The 27,763-nt window shown below is 45.0% G+C and overlaps 1 protein-coding gene across 12 annotated transcripts in view; it reads right to left on the bottom strand.

Annotated features, from left to right (window-relative positions):
* FARS2 (phenylalanyl-tRNA synthetase 2, mitochondrial) overlaps positions 1 to 27,763 on the bottom strand; it is a 374,708-nt gene that overhangs the window by 54,310 nt on the left and 292,635 nt on the right. The window contains exon 8 of one of the 12 annotated variants that reach the window (XM_059937842.1): positions 16,828 to 16,855. The exons of the other annotated variants lie outside the window; for them this stretch is intronic. Coding sequence (XP_059793825.1) covers positions 16,843 to 16,855 — 13 coding nt within the window. The 3' untranslated portion in view covers positions 16,828 to 16,842. Of the gene's footprint in view, positions 1 to 16,827; positions 16,856 to 27,763 lie in introns of those variants that run through there. 12 annotated transcript variants of the gene reach the window in all.

Below are 27,763 nucleotides of genomic sequence, written 5' to 3'. Positions count from 1 at the left end.
AGGAGCAGGTGACCAGGGCCCCTTCCCCACGCTCCCCCGGCCCCTACTGTTCCCCGTGGTCAGGCAGGCACCCCTGCACCCCACCGCCTGCCAAGGGCCTGCCTTCGGCTTTGGGCTGCGAGGCGGCGAGGCAGGGGCTGGCTTCACTCCTCCTGGGACCCCCGGGCCTCACAAAGTGCCTGGCAGGGCGGGGGGCTCCGTGAGGGGAAGGGGAAGGGGCTGTGCTCCACGGACAGCGGGTCTGCCAAGTAGACGGACGTGCGCGCTCTCTCGTTCTCCTCCTGCCCCGGGAGGCGGGACGTGTGCTCCACGGGTGGTCTGGTGCCGGGCAAAGCCCTGGACTGGACCAAAGAGGCCCGCTTAGCCTCTCCGTCCTGCAGAGGCTTCCGGGCGACCGAGCAAGTCTGTGGTGGGCCTGGAAGGAACGGTGTCAACCGCCTCTCATCCAGCTGGAAGCGTCTAGGCCTCCGCTATGGTCAGGGGCCTGCACGCGGCCGGGCTGCACCAGCATCGGGGCTTTCTGACGCTTGGCCTGTTTCAAAGCTCACTTCTGAACTCTCATCATCGTCAGATGCTCAAGTTGTTTTCAAAACCACGTACTATTGGAATAATGGCTGCTCCCCATCTGCTCGCGAGAAATGACTTTTACGAGTGAGGCTGTGTGGCCAGCCCCCCGGGGAAGCCCTGCTGCTGACCCTGGACCCGGGTCCACGGGACCCCGCACGGCACAACTGTTTCTTTCAGCAAACACGGTGACAAGGTGTGACATCATCCTAGTAAAGGAAAGCGGGAAAAGGCCACACAACGCGATAAAGTGAGTAAGAACGAGCAAGCACTTAGGGGCCTCTGTTAGGACAGAACCAAAACACGTGGGTTCATCACGGCACTGGGAGGAAGCTGAGCTGGGTCGGCTCGGTCTTCACAGAGCGTTGCCGACTGTGAGATGGGAACCGCGGGGTCTTCACGAAGGACAGGGGGCTGCCGCTTCCTGGCTGCCCCGACATCGCAGAAGCTTGTCCGACTGCCGCTCTTCTCACCTCCGCCAACATCTGGCAAATCTCGAGGCTGAAGAACTAGTAACAGAATCAACAGAAGAGGGGTAACGGGAGGAGCAGACGGAGGCCGGGAGCATCTGGTCGACCCTCCTCTAGGGGCGGCCAGTGAGTGGCCTGGCGCTCGGGGCTGCAGCCCCTCCCTTCTGGTCAGGGAGCAGGGTAATCAGCAGTGACCCCGACGTACTCCTTCCAGCCTACGGCCTGCCTGGGGTAATCATCACCTAAACAACGGAAACCGCTTCACGGTGTTGGGGGGTAATCATCACCTAAACAACGGAAACCGCTTCACGGTGCTGGGGGGTAACCATCACCCAAACAACGGAAACCGCTTCACGGTGCTGGGGGGTAACCATCACCCAAACAACGGAAACCGCTTCACGGTGTTGGGGGGTAACCATCACCCAAACAACGGAAACCGCTTCACGGTGTTGGGGGGTAACCATCACCCAAACAACGGAAACCGCTTCACGGTGTTGGGGGGTAATCATCACCCAAACAACGGAAACCGCTTCACGGTGTTGGGGGGTAATCATCACCCAAACAACGGAAACCGCTTCACGGTGTTGGGGGGTAATCATCACCTAAACAATGGAAACTGCTTCACGGTGTGGGCTCGAGGGGACAAACGCCACAGGAAGCTAGCCAGAGCCTCAGCTGCCTACCCCATGGTGTGGAGAGGGACCGCGGGTGTCTGCTGACCCCCGAGAGGGACTGTTCCCTACGGTGCCACACCCAGGCTGTGAGGCCTCCCACTCTGGCACGTCGCCAGTAGCTCGCTCTGCGTTTTCCTCTGAGCACACTGCTAAGTTGAAACATACGGATTTCCTAATATTTAACATTTTAAACTTCGAAAAATGGCAATTTCACGTTTTCGTAATATTTGCTATTCACTTTATGGTTTATTTGGCCAGACTGTAACTTGTGCAGCACTTTGCAACTGTGAGTGGTACTGCTATAATTCTGGTCACTTCTTCACCTTTAATGACAAAATTTTATCACTTCTGTACTGAAAGTACTATTATTTTTGCTTGCTCTGGAAAAACTCAGCAAGCTTATGGCGATCACTGTGCTTCAATAATGATATTGATAATAATAACTGTAATAATAACACAGCACATAAGTGTGTACATGAGCATTCCACATATACTAACTCATTTATTCTTCACAACACCTCTGAGGTAAGTGCTGTTATTACCTCCGTGTGAGAGGAGGAAAGTACTTAACAGGATTCCGTAGAACAGACAACGACCAAAACGAGAGCCTCATGGCTCCCCAGTGCAAGTAGGTTCAACCTCTTAGATGCTCATGACCACGCTTCCTATTTGTGTGTGTCTTCTTTGGCTGCTTTGGAGAAATCATCACACTTGCAGACTGACAACCCACAGTCACATTAGAAACCTGTTCATTATTACCATCTGCATGTTGATTTGAGTTCTAGAATTTAGAGACGACTTTCCCTTTTTTTGGACTTCAACGAGTCATTCCGAACCACTGATCCAACCACTGACGAAAAAGACAACTTAGCACGTGTAAATATTAACGTGCAAATGAGACAAAAATACATCTGCAGATAATTACACCCTTTTAACTGACTGTTAGCTGAGAAGTAACCAAGATGGTCCCTGTAGCGTATGTTAAATATTTAATACCCTTTACTACCATGACTTATTAAGAAAAAAATCTGACCAGTGCTAAAAAATTTTTTTAAACTCTGATCATCCCCATCAACTACAGGAAGGAGAATCTGGCATTGTGTTTCTAAAGCCCACCAAGGGGAGGTGACACAGACCTGCCCGGAGAGGCAGTGAGTGGAGGGCCAGGGGGCGCCGGATTAGAGGCGGGTTACGGGGCCCACACTGGGAAGCACCAAGGGTTTGGAGGATCCCGGGAGCAGGGGAGGCCAGTAGCCTGTGCCTGTGTAGCATCTCCTAGGGGTGGCGGGACCTTTCTAGGAGAGATCAGGGATGCAGGTCAGACTGAACATCCAGAGCGGAAGCTTCTAGAGCCCTGATGAAAGACCATCGTGCCCAGCTTTGTACAGAAGCAGAGGACCTGTTGGCCTTTAAGGGCCCCGCAGGCATGGACACAGAGTATCACAGCTCTGGCCAGTGTGGTGTGGCCAGTGTGGTGAGGTGGAGAGTGCTGCTTCCCACATTCTCAAGGCTTTCTCCCAACCTGGTATGTGTCCGTGTGTGTGTGGGGGCGGGGGGAGAGCGTATGAGACAAGATTAAATCCAATTTAGACAAGTAAAGGAAGATGCCATTTCTCACACCCCAAGCTGTGTGATAAAATGTATACCTGCTATAACCCCAACTATTACGAAGAATGCAGTGGGATAACTGCAAAAATCTCTGATCTGATCTTGTATCTTACTTTTCTCCGAAATTGTCAACGGCCAGTAGACCCACAAATTTCCCCACTAGAGACCACCAGGGGTCCATGAACCTTATTTTACAAAACAATGTATCGATCCTAAGTAACATGAAAGAAGGGACGTTTCCGCACCAGGCAGGTAGTAATAAGCATACAACCAAAAGGTTGACCTGATGTTGTTTCATTACAGAAAAGTTTATGCCTTCAGAATTATTACACAGTATGAAGAGCTCCCATCCCAGGGGTTACCAAAGGATCATCATTCTTTGGTACCATAACACATAATCCACAAGACCTGACAGTTACATTTGTTTTTAACGATGGTCTGGATTTTATTAAAAGAGAATTTAAGGGAAAATAATTTGTTCTGGTGTAATTTACTCTTTCTTTCCTTCCTTCCTCCCACCCCTCATTATTTTAGCCTCCAGTGTTTGGGGCACAGCAGTGCACTAGAGGGAAGGGAAAGCCAAAACAAATTCACCAAGTCTTCATTAACTAAAATCCAAGTAACCAGAATCCTCAGACAAGCTTTATCTTACTGTCTTATTTCACTTGTAGAAGATGGCACACTGAGCATTTATTTTTAAGCAAATAAAACAAAAACTTCCTAAATATGGCTTAGGGACAGTCCAACTTTAGCCCAGAACTCAAGTTTTATAATAAGAACTGGCCTGCACTAATTTGTTAAATTGGTTAATTGCCTTTCCACCAGGTTCTAGGAATACTTGTGATCATAGCCCATTAGGAAAACATTTCAATTATCACACAGAAATTAAATCTAAATTTCAGGGAGAAACTAAAAGCATTTTCTGTATGAATTCTGATTAATAAAAATATTGAACTAATCAGAACATACACTTCACAAAACATTTCAATTGACTGAGGTTAATCAAACTAGACATCATTACCTCTGCAGTCATTGCCCGCTCCCAAAAGTTCACTGTATTCCCCCCCGCTACAGCGAAGAAAAATGCTACCAAAAATCTGACTGAGTGTATACTTTTCTAAAGGAACACTTTGAAATATTTCACTCTCTGGTGCCCCAATTAAAAAGCATAAAACCCACTTTCCAACAGGGAGAAAATTGTTTTTTGTTTTTCTTTTTGTTGTTCATTTGCTGACTCTTAATGAAACAAAAAGGTTATATACCACTGGCTTTCAAACGTCCCAGATTTTGGGATACATTTTATAAGTTTTACCAAATTTCTAATTTGGGGGGATATCAAGAACAATAATGCAATAAAACAGAAGTCAGAGAAAGGCCTAAGTTAAAAAAATAGCCAGTATGAATGTGAAAATGGGGTAAGAACACATATACACACATACCATACTGCTGTATTTTATATCTGACAAGTCACCCATCTATTTTCCACCTACATTATTGCTCCCAAGATCTATTTTAATATTTGTTGTACGTGTTAATAAAAATGAGTAGTGAAGAGCGCTGCACTCAACCACATGCCATGAGTGTCCCACTAAAGCCCAAAACAACTTACTAATAAAAAGTTCTTGTTAGAACACACTGAGCATTTCCATTAGCCTTTTCATTTACTCACATTATCTTAAAGTTGACACAAAGTTAACCACTCCCCACTTCTCATTTATTTCATTTAATGACTATTTCTTCCTCATTTCTACTGTTCTTTTAGGGATAAATCCAGAGAAAATGAAAAACCAAAGTCCTACCAGCACCAGAATTGTCAGCTCTTGATACCAGCACTTAAAAAACTGTCTGTGCATAGAGAACAGACTTGTGGTTGCCAAGGGGGAGGGGGAGGGAGGGAAGTATTGGGAGTTTGGGATTAGCAGATGCAAACGATTACATAGAGAATGGATAAACAACAAGGTCCTACTGTATAGCACAGGGAGCTACAGTCAGTATCCTGTGATAAACCATAATGGAGAAGAATATGAAAAAGAATGTATGTATATGTATAACTGAATTGCTTTGCTGTACAGCAGAAATTAACACAACATTGTAAATCAACTCTACTTCAATAAAATTAAAAAAAAAAAAAAAACTGCCTGTGACAGAGAACCCGTCATTCTGGATTCTAAAAGGACATCAGACGCCTCTGTTCTGCACCCGCCGCGAGATGCTGCTGTGCGCATGCACAGTGTCTGGTCCCCGGAGCCCCGCGCGAGGTGCGCGCGTGCTTCCACGTTCACGGTCAGGCTCCGTATTCACACGGGGAGGGGACTTACTTCCGCTAATCCCGGGCCTTCCCAGAGCCGGGCACCGGCGGCTCTCTGACTCCCCAAGGGCTGCGGGCCTGGGCAGGTCATCCCGTTGAATGAGAGAACCCCAGGTCTCAGGCGCCCGGCCCTCCCCCCCCCCGCCCTGCAGACGCGCCACAGGCAGGCAGCCCATTTGTCTGCCTCGGCCACCAAATCCCACGGGGCCTCCCAGCCTTCGCCGCAGGCTTTTCAGGCCTTGAATCTTATTTAATGTTCACGGGAAAAAGCAACTGCTGCTTGCTGGGCCCATAAAAGTCTTGTTGAAAATGAACACCTTGCTTAAGCAAAGGCACGAAGGAAAGTGTTTATCCTCTTCTGAGGCCATTTGGGAAGGAAAACAATCTGCCCGGCAGAAAGGCGGGGCGTTAGAGGGCCCTGCAGGCCCCTGTGTGTCTGACACCTCACTTCCTTAGCAAAGGTATCAAAGAGGTCGAGGATCTTTATTTGATTCTGTCTCCAAAGCCAGGTGTCCCCCTCAAATACGTGTCACCAACCACAAGTGCAGTGAGCAGTGAGAATCATGACAGCAGATTACCTCCGCTTCTGCAACATATATTTTTAAAAAGCCCTCTCCATTTAGAACCCCAAAAGGTAACTAAATGAAACCAAGCACATTCTTTTCATCACCTACTATAGATACGACATTCAATAAAAAATAGAACAAAGAAGGAACCATGGCAACATAGGAAAGCGTCCTTATACTGTTGTCTGGGGGCATCAAGTTTTAAATTCCATTAATCGGGAAAATAGTTTAAATGTACAATTTAGTAAATGGATGTGTTTGTATCACCATGACTTGCAGTCATGGCATCTTCAAAGCGCAATTCAGACGTGGTGTCCTGCACCCTCTCCAGTTGTGTACAGAATGCTGGGTAGTTTCTGGGAACAGACACAAACTGCACTTTCTCTAAAAGCATAGAATGCATTTGGGGATCAGAGGTCAGTCTGCCACAGCTGAGTGGAAACGGCCCTGGGAAGGTTTGGGGGGCACTAAAGGTGGCTGTGAATGTCACCTGGGTCCCTGCACAGCAGTGGTTCTCAGACTCTGCTGCACGATAAGGTCACCTGGGAGCTTTAAGAGTCTTGACGCAAGACCTCCCTCCACACGTGGAAACTGAGTTATTAGCAAATTTTTTAAAGCTCTCTGGCTAATTCGAATGTGCTGCCCAATGTGAGAACCAGCGCCATGGATGACTGCCTTTCAAACTTCAACGTGCACAGGAATCTCCCGGAATCTCGGGAAGATGCGGATTCTGATTCAGTAGGTCTGGGGTGGGGCCTGAGGAACGTGTTTTAACAAGATCCAGGTGATGTGCTCTGGCCGGCGGACTAGTTTACGTAGCAAAACCAGAGACAATGGGAAACCACTGCAAGTGTCTGTGCGGGGTGATGTCATCAAAGCCGAGCTTTGCCATGATGAACCAAACGCCCCTCAACATAAGCAGATTTAAAGGGGCGGGAAGGAGGTAGGGGACCAGTAAGGAAGCCACTGAGATGGAGTCAGACAAGTCTGAATGGATCCTCAAGACAAGTAACCCTGTCTCACCCAATGCCACCCACAGGGGCTGCTGCCCGGGGGCGGGCTCGTAAAAGGCTCTACTGGGCACGCAAAGCCCACAGGAAAAGAGTCTACTTTAACTACTATACATAAAATAGATAACCAACAAGGACCTACTGTATAGCACAGGGAACGCGGCTCAATATTCTGTAATAACCTAAATGGGAAAAGAATTCGAAAAAGAATGGGTACTTGTATGGGTACAAGTAAATAGATAAATAAATAAAGTGCTGTTGGTAGTATCCCATGCTAAGAAAAGAAAAAAAAAAAAAAAAGGAAAAAGAAAAAAAGAAAAAGAAAGAAAAAGAAAGAGTCTACTTTAGTATCTCTGGTCCTTCCCCGAGGTCTGAGTAACTGAAAAGCACAGTGTGGGTAGGAATGCCAGTGCCTCTGACTTCTTGTGGAAAAGACTGTGTTGCCCCCTCTCTTCTCCTCTCCTTCCAGGCACTGGGGGGTGGGGTGGTGGGCACGGGATTGCCGTGCCTGCCCTCTTGCACTGATGGTGTGTCCATGATGTGGACAGGCAGACAGGTGGACAGAATGAGAAACACTTCTGTTAAGTGGAGATTTTCAGGTTGTCTGTTACCGCAGACTTAGCCTGGCTAATGTAATCTCGACTGAAGCACCAACCAAGAGCCTCCCCTCCCTGTGGACCAGTCCCAGGAACCCAGCAGAGGTGATCTGAGACTCGTAGTGGCCGGGCGAGCCCGCTGATGAACTGCCCAAATTCCAGTGAGGCTGGGGCTGTGGCTGAAGAACCCTGGTCCTAGTGACTCCCATGACCATGGGACCTCGGGGGACACTTCACAAGGCCCACGTCTCAGAAGGGTCTCCTCAGCCCTGGAAGCACTCCTTGTAAATAAGATGCTTCTGAAAGAAGCGGTCTTGGCCGGGTGCTGTCTTCCCTCTCTGGCCCCACCCCCCACATCATGGCGGGAGAGGCCCAGACGTTATTACCTGGCTTCCCCTCTGCTCTCTGCTCCATCCAGACTCCCCCAAAGCCACTTTTCTACATCCAGAGTTTTAACTAAAGAGCGTGACACAAATCTATTGTTAAGAAGATTCAAACGATATCGGATGCATTTTTTAATTTATTTTTTTAATTAATTAATTCATTAATTTTTGGCTGCGTTGGGTCTTCGTTGCTGCGCACGGGCTTTTCTCTAGTTGAGGCGAGCGGGGGCCACTCTTCATCGCGGTGCGCGGGCTTCTCACTGTGGTGGCTTCTCTTGTTGCGGAGCACGGGCTCTAGGCGCGCGGGCTTCAGTAGTTGTGGCTCGCGGGCTCTACAGCACAGGCTTGGTAGTTGTGGTGCACGAACTTGGTTGCTCCGTGGCATGTGGGATCCTCCCGGACCCAGGCTCGAACCCGTGTCCCCTGCATTGGCAGGCGGATTCTTAACCACTGCGTCACCAGGGAAGTCCCTCGGATGCTTTTTTAATTAAAAAAAATAAGTGTTGCTTTTAAGCTGAGATGTAGCTTGAGATTCTTCTCCGACCTCTCACTTCACACCCAGCCAAAGACAGTTCAGAGGCCTCCAATGTCACTCAGCCAAAGTCCACCCGAAATTAGATATTTGAAGGCTGCAAATGAGTGTAAAACAGGTCCTGTGTGAACAGTGTGAAAACAATGACCTGAAACCACTTCAAAGGCCAATCATCAACTTCCCTTGTATCTCATGATTTTGTCTTTGTTTATTGAAAGTCAGACCTATTTATTACTCAAGTGAATAATGAGCAATGTCCTAGGAAACTATTCTTCTTGCCTCAGACGTTATCAGGAAGTAGAAAGAATACCTCACTGAGTACTTGATAAACATTTTTAAATTAAATTAATGAATAAACGGACTCAAATTTCTCATTTGCAGGATGGACTTAGATGTCTTTTCATCTCCAAAGTTTCTGCAGTGCTGCTTCAGGACCCCGTCCCGCGGGGGATGTGAACCTATCTTGGCTGGAAATTGGAGTACTTTCCGAAGAATGCTTTAAGTTCTTCTCTCAGACTCTTAAACACCCTCCAATTCTCCACCCATCAGTTGGCTTCCTTCACCTCTCAGATAAAACAGTTCCAAAAAAATCTTAAAATTCATTCTAATCAGTCCTCAGTTAAGCTCTTTGTTTAGACATAATCTTGTCATTGTTATCTGGCTCTAAATTTATAGCCCATTACAAATAAAGCCTATGCAAGATTAGATTTTTTTCTTTGAGCTTATTGGTATTTTCCAAATTTTGACAATGAATGTGTCACTTCGGTACATAGGAAAGAAGATATTAAAATACGTGACAGTGGATGACAACTCAGAAAGTGTTTTTCCCCCCAAAATATTTTTTCCTATTTCTACTGGGCTGAAAAACTCATCTAGGCAGAGACTTATCCGCCAAGAGATTCTAGTCGGTTTTCCTAAAATTTTTATTACCTTTACTGCTTATTAAGCCATTGATACCTGTTCCCGATGGTCCGGTAAGTTCTGTCAACAAGGATGATCCGCTTATATAGGCTGCTTCTGGCAAATGGAGCCCCAATAAATGCATGTCTTCCACACGGGGTTTTAAAATTATTGTTTTATTATGAAAATAATATATGCTCATAGTAAAAAAATTAAATTATACAGCAGGGGGTATGAACTGAAGAACAGAAGATATCCCCAATTCCAGTTCCCTGTTGCAGAGATAATAATGGTTCACAATTTCCTTTGTATCTTTTTAGATATTTTCTAGGCACAAAGAAGTCTACATGTTTACAAAAACGGAAAATGGGATAATAATCTATAGAATGTTGTACATCTTGGTCATCTTTCTTTTTCTTAATTTTTGAATTTTATTTTATTTTATTTTTTATAGAGCAGGTTCTTATTATTCATCAATTTTATACACATCAGTGTAGACGTGTCCATCCCAATCGCCCAATTCATCACACCACCACCCCACCCCCTGCTGCTTTCCCCCCTTGGTGTCCATACGTTTCTTCTCTACATCTGTGTCTCAATTTCTGCCCTGCAAACCAGTTCATCTGTACCATTTTTCTAGGTTCCACATATATGTGTTAATATATGATATTTGTTTTTCTCTTTCTGACTTACTTCACTCTGTATGACAGTCTCTAGATCCATCCACGTCTCTACAAATGATACAATTTCGTTCCTTTTTATGGCTGAGTAGTATTCCATTGTATATATGTGCCACAACTTCTTTATCCATTCGTCTGTTGATGGGCATTTAGGTTGCTTCCGTGACCTGGCTATTGTAAATAGCGCTGCAACTAACATTGGGGTGCATGTGTCTTTTTGAATTATGGTTTTCTCTGGGTATATGCCCAGTAGTGGGATTGCTGGATCATATGGTAATTCTATTTTTAGTTTTTTAAGGAACCTCCATACTGCTCTCCATAGTGGCTGTATCAATTTACATTCCCACCAACAGTGCAAGAGGGTTCCCTTTTCTCCACACCCTCTCCAGCATTTGTTGTTCGTAGATTTTCTGATGATGCCCATTCTAACTGGTGTGAGGTGATACCTCACTGTATTTTTGATTTGCATTTCTCTAATAATTAGTGATGTTGAGCAGCTTTTCATTTGCTTCTTAGCCATCTGTATATCTTCTTTGGAGAAATGTCTATTTAGGTTTTCTGCCCATTTTTGCATTGGGTTGTTTGTTTTTTTAATATTGAGCTGCATGAGTTGTTTATATATTTTGGAGATTAATCCTTTGTCCGTTGATTCATTTGCAAATATTTTCTCTCATTCTGAGGGCTGTCTTTTCGTCTTGTTTATGGTTTCCTTTGCTATGCAAAAGCTTTTAAGTTTCATTAGGTCCCATTTGTTTATTTTTGTTTTTATTTCCATTACTCTAGGAGGTGGGTCAAAAAAGATCTTGCTGTGATTTATGTCAAAGAGTGTTCTTCCTATGTTTTCCTCTAAGAGTTTTATAGTGTCTGGTCTTACATTTAGGTCTCTAATCCATTTTGAGTTTATTTTTGTGTATGGTGTTAGGGAGTGTTCTAATTTCATTCTTTTACATGTAGCTGTCCAGTTTTCCCAGCACCACTTATTGAAGAGACTGTCTTTTCTCCATTGTATATCCTTGCCTCCTTGGTCATAGATTAGTTGACCATAGGTGCGTGGGTTTATCTCTGGACTTTCTATCTTCTTCCATTGATCTATGTTTCTGATTTTGTGCCAGTACCATATTGTCTTGATTACTGTACCTTTGTAGTATAGTCTGAAGTCAGGGAGTCTGATTCCTCCAGCTCCGTTTTTTTCCCTTAAGACTGCTTTGGCTATTTGGGGTCTTTTGTGTCTCCATACAAACTTTAAGATTTTCTGTTCTAGTTCTGTAAAAAATGCCATTGGTAATTTGACAGGGATTGCACTGAATCTGTAGATTGCCTTGGGTAGATATAGTCATTTTCACAATATTGATTCTTCTAATCCAAGAACATGGTATATCTCTCCATCTGTTGGTATCATCTTTAATTTCTTTCATCAGTGTCTTATAGTTTTCTGCATACAGGTCTTTTGAATCCCTAGGTAGGTTTATTCCTAGGTATTTTATTCTTTTTGTTGCAGTGGTAAATGGGAGTGTTTCCTTAATATCTCTTTCAGATTTTTCATCATTAGTGTATAGGAATGCAAGAGATTTCTGTGCATTAATTTTGTGTCCTGCAACGTTACCATATTCATTGATTAGCTCTAGCAGTTTTCTGGTGGCAGTTTTAGGATTCTCTATGTATAGCATCATGTCTTCCGCAAACAGTGACAGTTTTACTTCTTCTTTTCCAATTCCTATTCCTTTTATTTCTTTTTCTTCTCTGATTGCCGTGGCTAGGACTTGCAAAACTATGTTGAATAATAGTGGCGAGAGTGGACATCCTTGTCTTGTTCCTGATCTTAGAGGAAATGCTTTCAGTTTTTCACCATTGAGAATGATGTTTGCTGTGGGATATGGCCTTTATTATGTTGAGGTAGGTTCCCTCTATGCCCATTTTCTGGAGAGTTTTTATCATAAATGGGTGTTGAATTTTTCAAAAGCTTTTTCTGCATCTATTGAGATGATCATATGGTTTTTATTCTTCAATCTGTTAATATGGTTTATCACATTGATTGATTTACGTCTAATGAAGAATCCTTGCATCCCTGGGATAAATCCCACTTGATCATGGTGTATGATCTTTTTAATGTGTTGTTGGATTCTGTTTGCTAGTATTTTCTTTTGGATTTTTGCATCTATATTCATCAGGGATATTGGTCTATAATTTTTCTTTTTTTGTACTATCTTTGTCTGGTTTTGGTATCAGGGTGATGGTGGCCTCATAGAATGAATTTGGGAGTGTTCCTTCCTCTGCAATTTTTTGGAAGAGTTTGAGAAGGATGGGTGTTAGCTCTTCTCTAAATGTTTGATATAATTCCCCTGTGAAGCCATCTGGTCCTGGACTTTTGTTTGTTGGAAGATTTTTAATCACAGTTTCAATTTCATTACTTGTGATTGGTCTGTTCATATGTTCTATATTTTCCTGGTTCAGTCTTGGAAGGTTATACCTTTCTAAGAATTTGTCCATTTCTTCCAGGTTGTCCATTTTATTGGCATAGAGTTGCTTGTAGTAGTCTCTTAGGATGCTTTGTATTTCTGCAGTGTCTGTTGTAACTTCTCCTTTTTCATTTCTAATTTTATTGATTTGAGTCCTCTCTCTCTTTTTCTTGATGAGTCTGGCTAATGGTTTATCAATTTTGTTTATCTTCTCAAAGAACCAACTTTTAGTTTTATTGATCTTTGCTATTGTTTTCTTTGTTTCTATTTATTTCTGCTCTGATCTTTATGATTTCTTTCCTTCTGCTAACTTTGGGTTTTGTTTGTTCTTCTTTCTCTAGTTCCTTTAGGTGTAAGGTTAGATTGTTTGTTTGAGATTTTTCTTGTTTCTTGAGGTAGGCTTGTATAGCTGTAAACTTCCGTCTTAGAACAGCTTTTGTTGCATCCCATAGGTTTTGGATCATCGTGTTTTCATTGTCATTTGTCTCTAGGTATTTTTTGATTTCCTCTTTCATTTCTTCAGTGATCTCTTGGTTATTTAGTAACGTATTGTTTAGCCTCCATGTGTTTGTGTTTTTTACGTTTTTTCCCCTTGTAATTCATTTCTAATCTCATAGCATTGTGGTCAGAAAAGATGCGTGATATGATTTCAATTTTCTTCAATTTATTGTGGTTTGATTTGTGACCCAAGATGTGATGTATCCTGGAGAATGTTCCGTGCGCACTTGAGAAGAAAGTGTAATCTGCTGTTTTTGGATGCAATGTCCTATAAATATGAATTAAATGTGTCTGGTCTATTGTGTCATTTAAAGCTTCTGTTTCCTTATTTATTTTCATTTTGGATGATTTGTCCATTGGTGTAAGTGAGGTGTTAAAGTCCCCCACTATTATTGTGTTACAGTCGATTTCCTCTTTTATAGCTGTTAGCAGTTGCCTTATGTATTGAGGTGCTCCTGTGTTGGGTGCATATATATTTATAATTGTTATATCTTCTTCTTGGATTGATCCCTTGACCACTATGTAGTGTCCTTCCTTGTCTCTTGTAACATTCTTCATTTTAAAGTCTATTTTATCTGATATGAGTATTGCTACTCCAGCTTTCTTTTGATTACCATTTGCATGGAATATCTTTTTCCATCCCCTCACTTTCTGTCTGTATGTGTCCCTAGGTCTGAAATGGGTCTCTTGTAGACAGCATATATATGGTCTTGTTTTTGTATCCATTCAGCAAGCCTGTTTCTTTTGGTTGGAGAATTTAATCCACTCACGTTTAAGGCAGTTATCGATATGTATGTTCCTATTAACATTTTCTTAATTGTTTTGGGTTTGTTTTTGTAGGTCCTTTTCTTTTCTTGTGTTTCCCACTTAGAGAAGTTCCTTTAGCATTTGTTGTAGAGCTAGTTTGGTGGTGCTGAATTCTCTTAGTTTTTGCTTGTCTGTAAAGCTTTTGATTTCTCCATTGAATCTGAATGAGATCCTTGCCGGGTAGAGTAATCTTGGTTGTAGGTTCCTCCCTTTCAACACTTTAAGTATATCATGCCACTCCCTTCTGGCTTGTAGAGTTTCTGCTGAGAAATCAGCTGTTAACCTTATGGGAGTTCCCTTGTATGTTATTTGTCATTTTTCCCTTGCTGCTTTCAATAATTTTTGTCTTTAATTTTTGCCAGTTTGATTACTATGTGTCTTGGCGTGTTTCTCCTTGGGTTTATCCTGTATGGGACTCTCTGCACTTCCTGGACTTGGGTGGCTAGTTCCTTTCCCATGTTAGGGAAGTTTTCAACTATAACCTCTTCAAATGTTTTCTCAGGTCCTTTCTCTCTCTCTTCTCCTTCTGGGACACCTATAAGGCGAATGTTGTTGCATATAATGTTGTCCCAGAGGTCTCTTAGGCTGTCTTCATTTCTTTTCATTCTTTTTTCTTTATTCTGTTCCACGGCAGTGAATTCCACCATTCTGTCTTCCAGGTCACTTATCCGTTCTTCTGCCTCAGTTATTCTGCTATTGATTCCTTCTAGTGTAGTTTTCATTTCAGTTATTCTATTGTTCATCTCTGTTTGTTTGTTCTTTAATTCGTCTAGGTCTTTGTTAAACATTTCTTGCATCTTCTCTATCTTTGCCTCCATTGTTTTTCTAAGGTCCTGGATCATCTTCACTATCATTATTCTGAATTCTTTTTCTGCAAGGTTGCCTATCTCCACTTCATTTAGTTGTTTCTCTGGGGTTTTATCTTGTTCCTTCATCTGGTTCATAGCCCTTTGCCTTTTCATCTTGTCTATCTTTCTGTGAATGTGGTTTTTGTTCCACAGACTGCAGGATTGTAGTTCTTCTTGCTTCTGCTCTTGGTCATCTTTTCTTACTGATGGATGTAATCCTTTATAGTGATGACTAGTATCCCATAGAATGAACACTGTATAATTTATCAGTCTTCTACTGAAGAACAGTTTTTGACATTATGTGAAACACTGCAATAAACAGACAGGCACACACATCTTTGAATGCCTATATTAAGATATTTGTGGGGTAAATAAAATCTGGATCAAAGAGTGTGTGTATTTTCAGTTTTGATATATATCATGGAACCGTGTTCCAGAAGAACTGTACTGATTTGCATTTCCTCAAATAATGCAGGCAAAAGCTCCTATCATCCCATACATTTGACAGCATGGAGTATGACCAACTTTAAAATCTTTGTGAATGCAACAGTTGATAAAGTATAACTCTCAGTTATTAATCTGTATTTCTCTAATCATGAGCAAGGCTGAGCACCCTTTCCTACATTTACAGTCTGTATTTCTCACTCTCACTGACTGGTAAGAACTCTTTGTCACATTAAGAAAACTGGTCTTTTGTCACAGCCTGGTGATTCTTCCTCCCCACTCCCATAGTTTGTTTTATGGCCTTAATCCAAATTTTGGGTATGTTTTGTTGAGCAGAAGCTTTAAATTTTTATGTGGATAAACTCATCACTCTTTTCCTTTATGACTTCTGAGTTTCTCATAGGTTTATTTTTCCAAGAAAGGAGGAACTCCTTTTAACTTAAACTCTGAACCCCCTGAAAGTAGTTGCAGAGGCTGGCTCCATCACTTACACACAGTGTGACCTTCTACAAGTTACTCATTTTCCCAGAATTTCAATTTCGTCACCTGTAAAATTAGGATAGTAAATAAAAGCTACCTCCAAGAATTACTGTGAAGACCAAATAAAATGACATAGCTGTGATTCAGAATACAGCACATAGGAAGTGTTCAATAAATGGCACCTCGGCTTCCCCTGGATTCAGACATCACCATCCCTGGAGGCACAGACAGGGCTGGGAGTCACAGCATGCCACCACTGGCCCAGGACCTGGCTTGCTGGGCTATTGTACAAATGCTCATGCCGCGTGATTCCTCACAAAGCAGGATAAATCCTCAGCACCGTTCTTAGAGCACCTGGGGCTCTACGAGATTTTCTGATCATTTTGGGATCTGAGCTCACCAAAAAGGCTCAGGGCAAATGCCAGGGGTGGCTACGTGGGCCCCAGCTCTGGGGGAAACGTAAGGTCTTTACCTTAACTTTTGTGGGAATGAAAAGGAGAAACCGTTCCAGAGCAAAGAACAGAATTGAGACAAGAAGTGAAAAGTGTAAACACGTACTTGGCATTTCACCAGTCCCTTCTGTTAACTGAGGATCCGTGAGCACTACACACACTGACAATCTCTTTCACTATACGAAGAAACGTGTACGTGCATCTCATGGAAGGAATCCATCTTTTTTTTTTTTTAATATTTTTATTTATTTATTTATTTATTTATTTATTTATTTATTTATGGCTGTGTCGGGTCTTCGTTTCTGTGCGAGGGCTTTCTCCAGTTGCGGCAAGTGGGGGCCATTCTTCATCGCGGTGCGCGGGCCTCTCACTATCGCGGCCTCTCTTGTTGCGGAGCACAGGCTCCAGACGCGCAGGCTCAGTAATTGTGGCTCACGGGCCCAGTGGCTCCGCGGCATGTGGGATCTTCCCAGACCAGGGCGCGAACCCGTGTCCCCTGCGTTGGCAGGCGGATTCTCAGCCACTGCGCCACCAGGGAAGCCCCGGAATCCATCTTTTATCTGACTTTATTTGTCATGGCTAAATAGGTCAAGAAAAAGAAAAATAGGAATTCCTTCAAATAACTCAATTATTTAAAAAACTTCTTACTATAACAGAGTATGGAGTCAAATCTTAAGCAATTTTTATATGAAGGAATCTAATTTTCCCACACATTGTGATCCCTGTAACATCACTATTAGTCAAGAAAAAAGCTAGCCTGCTCTAAGGGTCATGATGTAATTGTTCAGAGTGGCAACAGCTTTTTTGGTTAAACCTTAATTTTTAAGTATCTGGAAAACACTCGTATTGGTTATCCACTGTTAACTTAGCACTCAGATCTACCTTCAGGCACCAGGCTGGGCACACACTGACCTCAGCGCCTATGTGAAAAACTACAAGATGAGCTGTAGTCCCATAAACACATCTTCAGATGGATTTAAGCAGAGAACCCAACTCATTCATTTCCTACAGAAATCTCCACTGGGATTGTCACGTGATCTGTCAGTCAAATGTGGCAGTGATGATGAGTTCCATCCTACATACCCTTCTTCAGTGCGACCTCGACAATCCTCCCTTTGAGAGGTGCAGGCCTCGCCCTCTCCTCGAGAGCAGATGGGCCTTCATGGCTGCACTCACGGGCGCCTGGTAGCAGAAGCGATGCTATGTGACTTCTGGGGCTGGGTCACCAAAGAGTACAGCTTCCAAATGCTCGCTGGGATACCCACCCTTGGAGCCATCAGCCGCCATATAAAGAGTTTACAGATCTGAGGCCACTGGCGAGGATACTCGGGCCACACGGAGAGGCCACGTGTTCTCCAGCCCAAACCCCAACAGTCCTAGCTGGAGCCCCTGCCAGACTCCAGAGGGAAAATGTCTCACTCCACCCACCGTGCATCTTCCCAGACTCGGCCCCGACGCTGCGGAACAGAGACACGGCTGCACAAACAAGCATAACACGGTCAGCGCTGAGTCACAAGGTCACAGTTTGTAACAACACGGCCACAGATAACTAACTAGACGCTGACTCTAGGTCCACTGGAGAACAGGCTACCTTGTAACTGCTCAGGATAAACAGCTCCCCAAAGCACTGCAGCACGTCTGCAGGAACGATGCAAACAGATAAGCCACGCTGCCCGTGAATATCCTGCTAACCGCCTTCACCCCACCCGGGAAGCAGTGATCCCCCTCTTACTCCCCATCCAAAAGCCGAACAACGGAACCCCATCAGTCATCAGGCTGCTCAGGGATCAGAGGTGAAGGGGCAGATCTGGTGAGGGCTTTCCAAAAGGAAAATAAAATATTTACGTCATCTTGCAAGTCGCTCTTCAGATGCTGCATTTTCCTCTTTCATCAGTTCTAGTTGACAGCACATGACAGTTGTCTCTGTGGCTGTTAAAGCTTAAAACAATTTATCCTGATAACATGAAAGATAAATGCAGACTGGACTGATGTGTGTAAGACTTAACTAATAGGATGTTAGTGGGTCCAAAGAGTATCATAATAACTTACTACTGTTGTTAAATTTATTTTGCAAAACAGATGAAATACAAATTCTCTGATAGAGGGTCTAACATGGGTATGGGGAATGGGAAATATAGTACTGATTAACCTGAGTTTATAAGGACCCTTGCTTCTGGTGGCAAAAAAGTGGGGAGTGTGGAATAAAGCGTTGGAATTACCTCGACGCCTGGGATGGTCGGCGGCAAGCTGGGAGGCCTGAGGACGGTACCACCAACGTGGTCTTTATGGCACGTTCTGAACATCTGGACCAGCACACAAGGTAGGGATGCAAAATACCCCCCCCCCCCCACACACACGTCATGTCCCACATGTTCACACGGCACAGATTCAGTATATTGGTGCACACACATTTTCACGTCGGCATCTATCACAGTAGATTTGGGGGGGGTACATTATAAAAATAATTTAGCATTCCTCTGTCTAATGTTGGTTAGTAAGTTAACCTTCTAACCATCAAGCTTGACATTTTTGAAGTCTGTTAGCTTCTGCAGGTATGTTTTACTTCCCTCTAAGGCTTTCAAAAATCTTATTTTTAAAGTAAATTCTGAACATGACCACACAGTGCCCAGCTTAGCTACAATTTTTGATGGCTAGAAAAGCAAAGTGGAAGCCAGTTGATGGCTAGTTGCTATTTTAAGAGCTGGAGTTGAGATCAGTTTTAAACAGGATAAAAGGTTCATGGAAGCCAAGACCATTCTCAGCAGCAAGAGCAAACCCGCGGGGCTTGTAGAGACTCACCCTGAGCGCCCACGGTGGCCCAGGCACCTCCTCACCCAGCAGCCCTCCTCGGGCTGCTCCCGGGCCCTATCACGTCAGCCCCGGGCTCATTTCACCATTTTACGTGCGAAACCTAAGGGAGCAGAAAGGGGCCTGTCTACTTAGTCACGTTGTGGAGGCTGTATTCTCAGGCTCTTCCGTCTAAGTAATACCCCTTATAAATCACAGTGCCCTTCTTCTGGCTACGGTAAGAAGATGTTCTCACCCAAAACCCAGGAAAATACCGCCAAGGCAACCAGACTTGAATAGTAAGAGACCCGCTACAGGCCTCCTCCGGGAAGCCTTCGGACATGACCTTGCTCTGGTCCTGGGGGCGGCTTGTTGAGGCCAGTCCAGGTGACGGTGTGGCCCCTGCGGCGGGAACCTCGGACACTTTTTTACTGCAGGGCGAGTCTAAAATGAGCTCCCCAGTCCAGAGAGCCTAAACCTGGTCCTCAAACGAAGTTTTCCTATTATCTGTCGAGCAGTCTGACGGGCTCCTGGAAATGTCTTTCTTTACACGTTGCTCACACACTGAGGTCAGGTACCTGAGATTAAAGCTGCCCCATCACAACAGCAACTTGTAGGATGTCGCCAAGAGGCCTGTTGACCTGCGCGGTTACAATGTGGCAGGATGGAAAGGTCAGACAGGATGGTGTGAAGACAGCCACTGAATCTATGGCCCAAATCGGCTCAATACTCTGGTCTGGGGAACAGAGAAGGAGAAGTCTGCAGGAAACCGAGCGGGAGATCTCAGCTCCCTTACCTGGCTCAGGAAGAATGAATCCTTTATGCAAAAGCAATTATATAGATGAGGAAAAAAGATTCCCTGAACTGGCAGACATGAAGAAACTATTGATTGGTTTTATCCCCAAACAACAGGACCGCTTCCCCTGTGCTTTCAGCTGCCTTTGGGGTGGGTCCACCTGCCTCCTTGCTGGCTATGCCTCCATACACGCGCGTCTGCTGGGTGAGCATCTTCTCAGGGTCATGAGCCTCCCTGAATCCCACAGGGTTCTGGGTGATGGATTCTGAGTTTCTTCAAGAAGAAAACTTATAAAAGAAAATTAATCTCTGGCTCCACTTAATTTAACTGCTATAAGGAAAGACGCACATGTTCCCCTCACTGGCTGGTGAACTGGCAACCTGAATGACCGGAAGTTGAAATCGAGGGCCGGGAGTCAAAGGAACACTCTCTTAACAGAGTCCCAGACATGACAGAATCAGACTCCTGCTAGCGAGAGAAACATCTGACATGTAGAGTAGCTCCCTAAATTGTCCTTTCAGATTCCATTCTACCTCTACAGTGCACGAGGTGTCTCCTTAGGTGATGGGTCCTGGGCCTCTTCAAGATGCCATCTGGGAGGGAGAAAGGAAAGAAGTCTGCCGACTAGCAGTGCTGGGAGGGGAGAAGTTGGCTTCCTGTTGCGGCTTCTCATGTCTATGGTTGGTTCAGTCCAGGAGAGGCTGACGGACAGGTCTCCGGAAACAGAGCTCGGCATTGCTAGCCCTGGAGGGCCGTGGTGATGAAAACAAACCAGCGCCTCAGCTGGCAGGGATCCTCCGAGAGTAAAATGCACATTTAACTTCTGGATCCCAGGGATTCATCGGAATATGCCTTGTCCTGCTCTCGAAGGGGACCTTGTAGGGCACTGGTTCTGAGCAGCAGTGCCCGCCGAGGCTCGTGATGGGCGTGCGGCGGGGCTGGCGCGGGCCCAGTGAGGCCACGGGCTTTGCGGGCTTTGCGGTACAGCTATCGGGGCTGATCCTCTGGTGATGACCCGTCTCTCACACACGCTCCGGGCCATGATTCTAGACGGGAAAGCTCACTGTACAGGAGGGCAGGGGACAGTGGTGGCACCACTGTGTGTCTGGATTCAACTGTAAGTGGTTTACAAAGCTCTACAAGGCGGGCCGGGCAGAGGTACAGAAAACTGCGATTCTGGGAAGCAGAACAACGTGCCTGGGATCAAGCTGCCACCTTTCAGCAGTTGTGGACTCGACTCAGCTGTCCCGGCGCTCAGGCCGAGGTCTCCCCGCTGTCCCAGGAAAGCCTCTTCCTGCCCTTCGGCAGCAGCTGCCCCCTGACCCAGCACACACAGCTCACATCTAGGTCACCTTTTTACCAAGAAATAGGAACACCTGTTCCTTCTCCCCTCAGAAAACATCCTCACCTGCACCTGGTGACCCAGCCCACGCGCGGAACTACGCTTGGCTCCCGGCGTTTCCTCACAGCCATCATCAGCACGGCTGGTGTGCGCTGCCTTCGGAACAGGCCCTGACCCATGCCTGTGCCCACCCTCCCAGGCCAGTGACCCTCACTTTTCATCAGGGCCTCTAGCGGGCCCGGCCTCTTCTCCTCTTCTCCACGGAGAAGTGGTAAATCTGCTTGCTCCCCAGACTTGCCCTCGCACTTAGAATGGTGCCACACGGCCCGACATTTCCCGGCCATCGCACACTGCTCCGAACCCATTCGTCTCACAAACATACCAGACTTGGTCCTGCCTCAGTGCCTTTGCACAGTCTCGTCCCTCACCTCCCCTACACTTTCATGGTTGTCCCTTCCCTCCCCTGCTTTCTCAACGGGTCTTCCCACTTCCTCTCCATCTCAGGAGCTCTACTTTACCGCATGTATCGCCGCTTGAAATCACACCGCCAATGAACCCGTTTATGTGGTTAGTGTCTGTCCTTCCCAGCAGCCTGGAAGCCCTGTGAGGACAGAGCCTTACGGTCCTGGTCCCTGTGTACTGCCCACACCTGGAGGAGCCCAGCACACAGCAGGACCCAGTATCTGATGAGGGCACATGTGAGAGAGAAACATGCATTCCAAGGGGAGAAACCACACCTGGTTCTAAACAGACAGGTAAGAGCCCAGCAGAGTGAGTGTCACGTGGGTCCCGTCTGGGAAAGAATGGAGGGGTCTCCTCTAGATACAGTCAACACTGCCCACAGTAACACCTTCGAAGAGGAATTCCACCACCCCTACCTTATATTTCTCTAGGATTTCACATATTATACAACTACCTTCTAAAAATAAATAAATACATGGGTCCAGCACAGTGTCTGGCATGTGGTGAGAGTTCAATAAATGTTCACTGCAGAATTAAAAAAAAAACAACAGGGCTTCCCTGGTGGCGCAGTGGTTGAGAATCTGCCTGCCAATGCAGGGCACATGGGTTCAAGCCCTGGTCTGGGAAGATCCCACATGCCGCAGAGCAACTAGGCCCATGAGCCACAACTACTGAGCCTGCGCGTCTGGAGCCTGTGCTCCGCAACAAGAGAGGCCACGATAGTGAAAGGCCCGCGCATCGCGATGAAGAGTGGCCCCCGCTTGCCGCAACTAGAGAAAGCCCTCGCACAGAAACGAAGACCCAACACAGCCAAAAATAAATAATAAATAAATAATAATAAAAACAAAAAACAAAAAAAAAACAACCTATCATCTGCCATCAAATTAATCATTTTCATTTTTCCACGCCTCCCCATTTCCTTTCAATAGGAGTATATATTTTTACATTGTTGTAACCATAAACAGGTATTGATTTGTCTTCTGTCTTTCATAACATTTTTTGATGTTGCAACCTATCCTTGATGTCTAACAAACTGTAATATTCCATCAAGTTGTACGGTCTTCTCTAAATCAAGGCAGTATTGGGTCTGTCCTTTGAGCAGAACCCAACCCCACTGACCAGGGCAGAGCAAAGCTGTGTGACGGTCTGTCACCAGGCAGCCTGAACTCTGACTATCGGCCTAGTTGACTAGAGCACCCTGTAGGTTGTTCTTGGAAAACTCAAACCACGTCACAAATTATTTATGAAAGGATGACTTCAACCACTGACCAGACGTAACCAGCTTCAGGAGAAAGCACCAACCGGCGGGGTAGTCAGAGGAGAAGGCAAAGCGACAGCTGTGAGTGAGCTGAGACGACTTTAATAAAGGCGCCGGCCAGGGCCTGCTTTCTTTCTTTGATCTCTTGAGAAAACAGTCAGCAGTTTCTTAGCAGATGGCTCATCCAGAGTCAGAGGGGAAGCTCGTGCCATATGTCCTGGGATTTTCCCATCTTGCATTGTTAAAACGCTTAATAAGATGCTGTAAAGGAGGGCAGTTTTCTTCTTTTTCCTCTTTAGATAACTTTTTCTCTCCTGTATACAAGTGAAACATGCATTCACTGAAGATAATCTGGGAAATATGGGAAAATGAGAAGTAAAAATCGCCAGTGGTCCGCGAGCCCAGGATAACGTGGGTGCAGCTGTATTTGCCCACCGTCCCCTGTGGACACTTCTGCCCGTGTTCATACAATGACACTTAGATCACACACTCTTCCGCTTCCCTCTAAACCTACTGCTAGCTCGTGAACCTTGTCATCAATGTCCAGAACGATTCTTTAAAATGTTTTAAATATGTGCAAAATAGTTCATTGTTGGGATGAGTAAAACATAACTTATTTGTTTTTCGATGGGTAACATTTAGGTTGTTCCCAAATTCTCACTCTTGTATGTAATAATACAGAAGCCTTTGAACGCCGCTCAGCTAAATCCCTTGGCACAGATTAGAATCGTTGGATCAGGTTATAGACTCCTGAAGGTTGAGCCACAAGGCAAAACACACTCATTCCTGGAGCTCTACACTCGATCCAGCCTGCACCTGGCTGGTTACATCATCATTTTTTAAAAATTTATTTTAACTGTGGATGAAAAATGAAATCATTATTTTAAATTACGTTTCGTTGATTACTGGTGAGACTGAATTTTGAAATTTTGTTTTCTGGCTATAAGTTTAGATAAACTGCTTAGTGAACTGTTTTCTATTGAACTGTCCATTTTTCTATTACAACAAGAAATTTTTTTCACTGATTGTTTGCACCATTGTAATATTACTTTATGAAAGTTAAAAAAATTTATATACATTTAAAATGCAACTTTGCAAAAGAAAAGAAATGCGTGGAAACAAGATTAGAAGGAAATGCACCAACATGCTAACCCCGTCAGGGATTAGGTGGTATGAGCGCAGGCTGAATTTTCTCGAAGCAGCATCTTCGAAAGGGAACAGTTAATCATCTTCCATGGATGCCGCCTGGGGTGAGGACGGCAGTGAGGAGAGGACAGGTGTGTGGGAATCAGAGCTCAGGTGTGTGTGGGAGTGCAGGGAGGCCAGGTCACCACGATCCCCACTTCTCAGTGCCCGGGGTCCGCCCCCACCGCCGCTGCAGACGCCCACCAGGCGTCCTCCTCCAGCTGAGCCTGGGGATGGACAACGCGGGCGACGCCTGCACCAGCTGCTGGTGTGGACGACGCAGAACTCGGAACCACTATTTTTTTTTTTTTTAATTGAAGTATAGTTGATTTACAACCTTCTGTTAGTTTCTGGTGCACAGCAAAGTGACTCAGTTACACACACACATATATATGTATGTGTGTGTGTATATATATATATATATATATATATATATATATATATATATTCTTTTTTAATATTCTTTTTTAATATTCTTTTTTAATATTCTTTTCCATTATGGTTTATCCCAGGAGATTGGATATAGTTCCCTGTGCTCTACGGTAGGACCCTGTTGTTTATCCATATTCTGTATGTAAGACTTTGCATCTACTAACCCCAGACTCCCAGTCCCTCCCTCCCCCAGCCCCCTCCCCCTGGGCAACCACAAGTCTGTTCTCTATGTCTGTGAGTCTGTTTCTGTTTCATAGATAAGTTCATTTGCGCCATGTTTTAGATGCCACATATAAGTGATGTCATATGGTATTTATCTTTGTCTGACTTGCTTCACTTAGTATGATAATCTCTAGTTGCATCCATGTTGCTGCAAATGGCCTTATTTCGTTCTTTTTTTTTTTTTAACATCTTTATTGGAGTATAATTGCTTTACAATGCTGTGTTAGTTTTTGCTGTATAACAAAGTGAATCAGCTATATGCATACATATATCCCCATATCCCCTCCCTCTTGCGTCTCCCTCCCACCCTCCCTATCCCACCGCTCTAGGTGGTCACAAAGCACCGAGCTGATCTCCCTGTGCTATGCGGCTGCTTCCCACTAGCTATCTGTATTACATTTGGTAGTGTATATATGTCCATGCCACTCTCTCACTTCGTCCCAGCTTACCCTTCCCCCTCCCCGTGTCCTCAAGTCCATTCTCTACGTCTGCCTATTTATTCCTGTCCTGCCCCTAGGTTCTTCAGAACCAATTTTTTTTTTTTTTTTTTAGATTCCATATATATGTGTTAGCATATGGTATTTGTTTTTCTCTTTCTGACTTACTTCACTCTGTATGACAGATTCTAGGTCCATCCACCTCACTACAAATAACTCAATTTCGTTTCCTTTTTGTTTTTTTTAAACATCTTTATTGAAGTATAATTGCTTTACAATGGTGTGTTAGTTTCTGCTTTATAACAGAGTGAATCAGTTATACATATACATATGTTCCCACATCTCTTCCCTCTTGCATCTCCCTCCCTCCCACCCTCCCTATGCCGCCGCTCTAGGTGGTCACAAAGCACCGAGCTGATCTCCCTGTGCTATGCAGCTGCTTCCCACTAGCTATCTATTTTACATTTGGTAGTGTATATATGTCCATGACACTCTCTCACCCTGTCACATCTCACCCCTCCCCCTCCCCATATCCTCAAGTCCATTCTCTAGTAGGTCTGTGTCTTTATTCCCGTCTTGCCACTAGGTTCTTCATGGCCTTTTTTTTTTTTTCCCTTAGATTCCATATATATGTGTTAGCATACTGTATTTGTTTTTCTCTTTCTGACTTACTTCACTCTGTATGACAGACTCTAACTCCATCCACCTCATTACAAATACCTCCATTTCATTTCTTTTTATGGCTGAGTAATATTCCATTGTATATATGTGCCACATCTTCTTTATCCATTCATCTGTCAAGAGACATTTAGGTTGTTTCCATGTCTTGGCTATTGTGAATAGCGCTGCCACGAACATAGGGGTGCATGTATCTTTTTGAATTATAGTTTTGTCCAGATATATGCCCAGGAGAGGGATTGCTGGATCATATGGTAGCTGTATTTTTAGTTTTCTGAGGAACCTCCATACTGTTCTCCATAGTGGCTGCACCAACTCAAGGTCACTCTTACCATCAGGGCTGCAGTCCTGTTTTCCTGGTGAAGTGTCTCCCTGTTGGAAGGGCATGAACACTCCAGGCCGTGGACTGAATTCAGCTTTGCTACATCTGCATGATGTCCAAGCACACACTCGTGCTCTGACCACACAGCTTTTTTACAGACCTCCCCGGGCCTCAGCATCGAGCTACACTGTAATGGTGGCCACGGAGTAACGTTTGCTGAAATCAGATTTTCATTATATAGCAGAAAGAAACAATGGCTATTAACTTATACCTGGACGCAGCTATTTCCACACTGGATTAGAGGACAAAATTTACCTCTAGAGGGAGAATAACTCTTTAGTTTGTGAAAACACTTGAATAAATTTTTTATTATGAAAAGTAAGGCCCTGGAGACAGGGACGTTGAAGCAGAGGAAGGGAAGCTGCCCTACACAGTTAAGTACTGTAAAATGATCGTGCGGGGCTCCTACGAAGGAAGCAATTTGCGGGGGGTTCCTTGGCTCAGGCCGAAGAGATGGGCATTTTGGGAAGAAAGGCCTTCAGGGGAAGCCAGGATATGAGAGCAGGTTTCCTCTAAAGAGACCGCTGCTTCCTGGTGTTACCCCAGGGACGAGACAAGAGTGGCCAGTGAGTGACTCAGGTGGTGACACTGATAAACCGTCACAACTGAGATGCACAAATTCAGTTTTAGATTCCTTTCCATTATTTCCAACCTTTTGCACATGACTGCACTGTTTAGGGCATCCTGGGGGACAGAAAGGGGTCAATGTGGGGAACCAACAGCCTGCAGTGTGGGCAGGATAGCAGGAGTGATGGAGGGGGTCTAGAAACAAGGGTTCGGAGCTAGAGGAGACAGCAGGACATAACCACCACACGAAATCTGCAAAGACACTCAACAGGGCCACCAGGGAAGTAGGGCTTATACTGTATTTGGATTTTTTTAAAAAGGGGAGAGAAGGCACGTGACCTGAGGGCACATTTGGTTATAATTATATTCCTGAGACCGGTGATCACTCATTTTTGAGGTCGTAGTTTTAACATCTTGCGGGTATGGTCTCTCTGGATAGAGGGTGTCACCCCTCAAAAAGCATAGCCCAATGGAAACAGCAGGAGGTAAAAGGCCTGCTTTGTCGCCTGTCTCCTGGCTTCAACAGAAGAAGGTCAGCAGCAGCCAGGTACCTCTTCATCAGCAAAAAAAACCTGAGAGACCATTTCCTAAGGACAGGCCTCTGGCAGGATGTTCCTGGAGCCCAGCTTTCTCTTCCAGCCCCAGATCAATGTGTGTCAGACACTCCTCTGATCCAAGGGCCGCGCTTCTGGGTCGAGACAAGACCACAGCCTGATTCACGGGGATGCAGACACAACAGACGAGGACTCAGGAGCACTCGGCACCCTGTCGCCTGGCGGAGCTTCAGAGATGCCCTTGGGACATCAGGGGGCTCACTGCATGTCGTGAAAGAGTGAGGGGCTGGGAACGGATTATTCGCGACACCCTCTGTGGGGCTCCCGGACGCCAGCGAGCACACACCAGGTGCTTTGCCCTCGCTTACAGACCCTCAACAATGTA

Source organism: Balaenoptera ricei, chromosome 11 (genome assembly GCF_028023285.1).
Source record: "Balaenoptera ricei isolate mBalRic1 chromosome 11, mBalRic1.hap2, whole genome shotgun sequence".
Lineage (NCBI taxonomy): Eukaryota > Metazoa > Chordata > Mammalia > Artiodactyla > Balaenopteridae > Balaenoptera > Balaenoptera ricei.
This window is presented reverse-complemented; position numbering and strand designations above follow the sequence as displayed.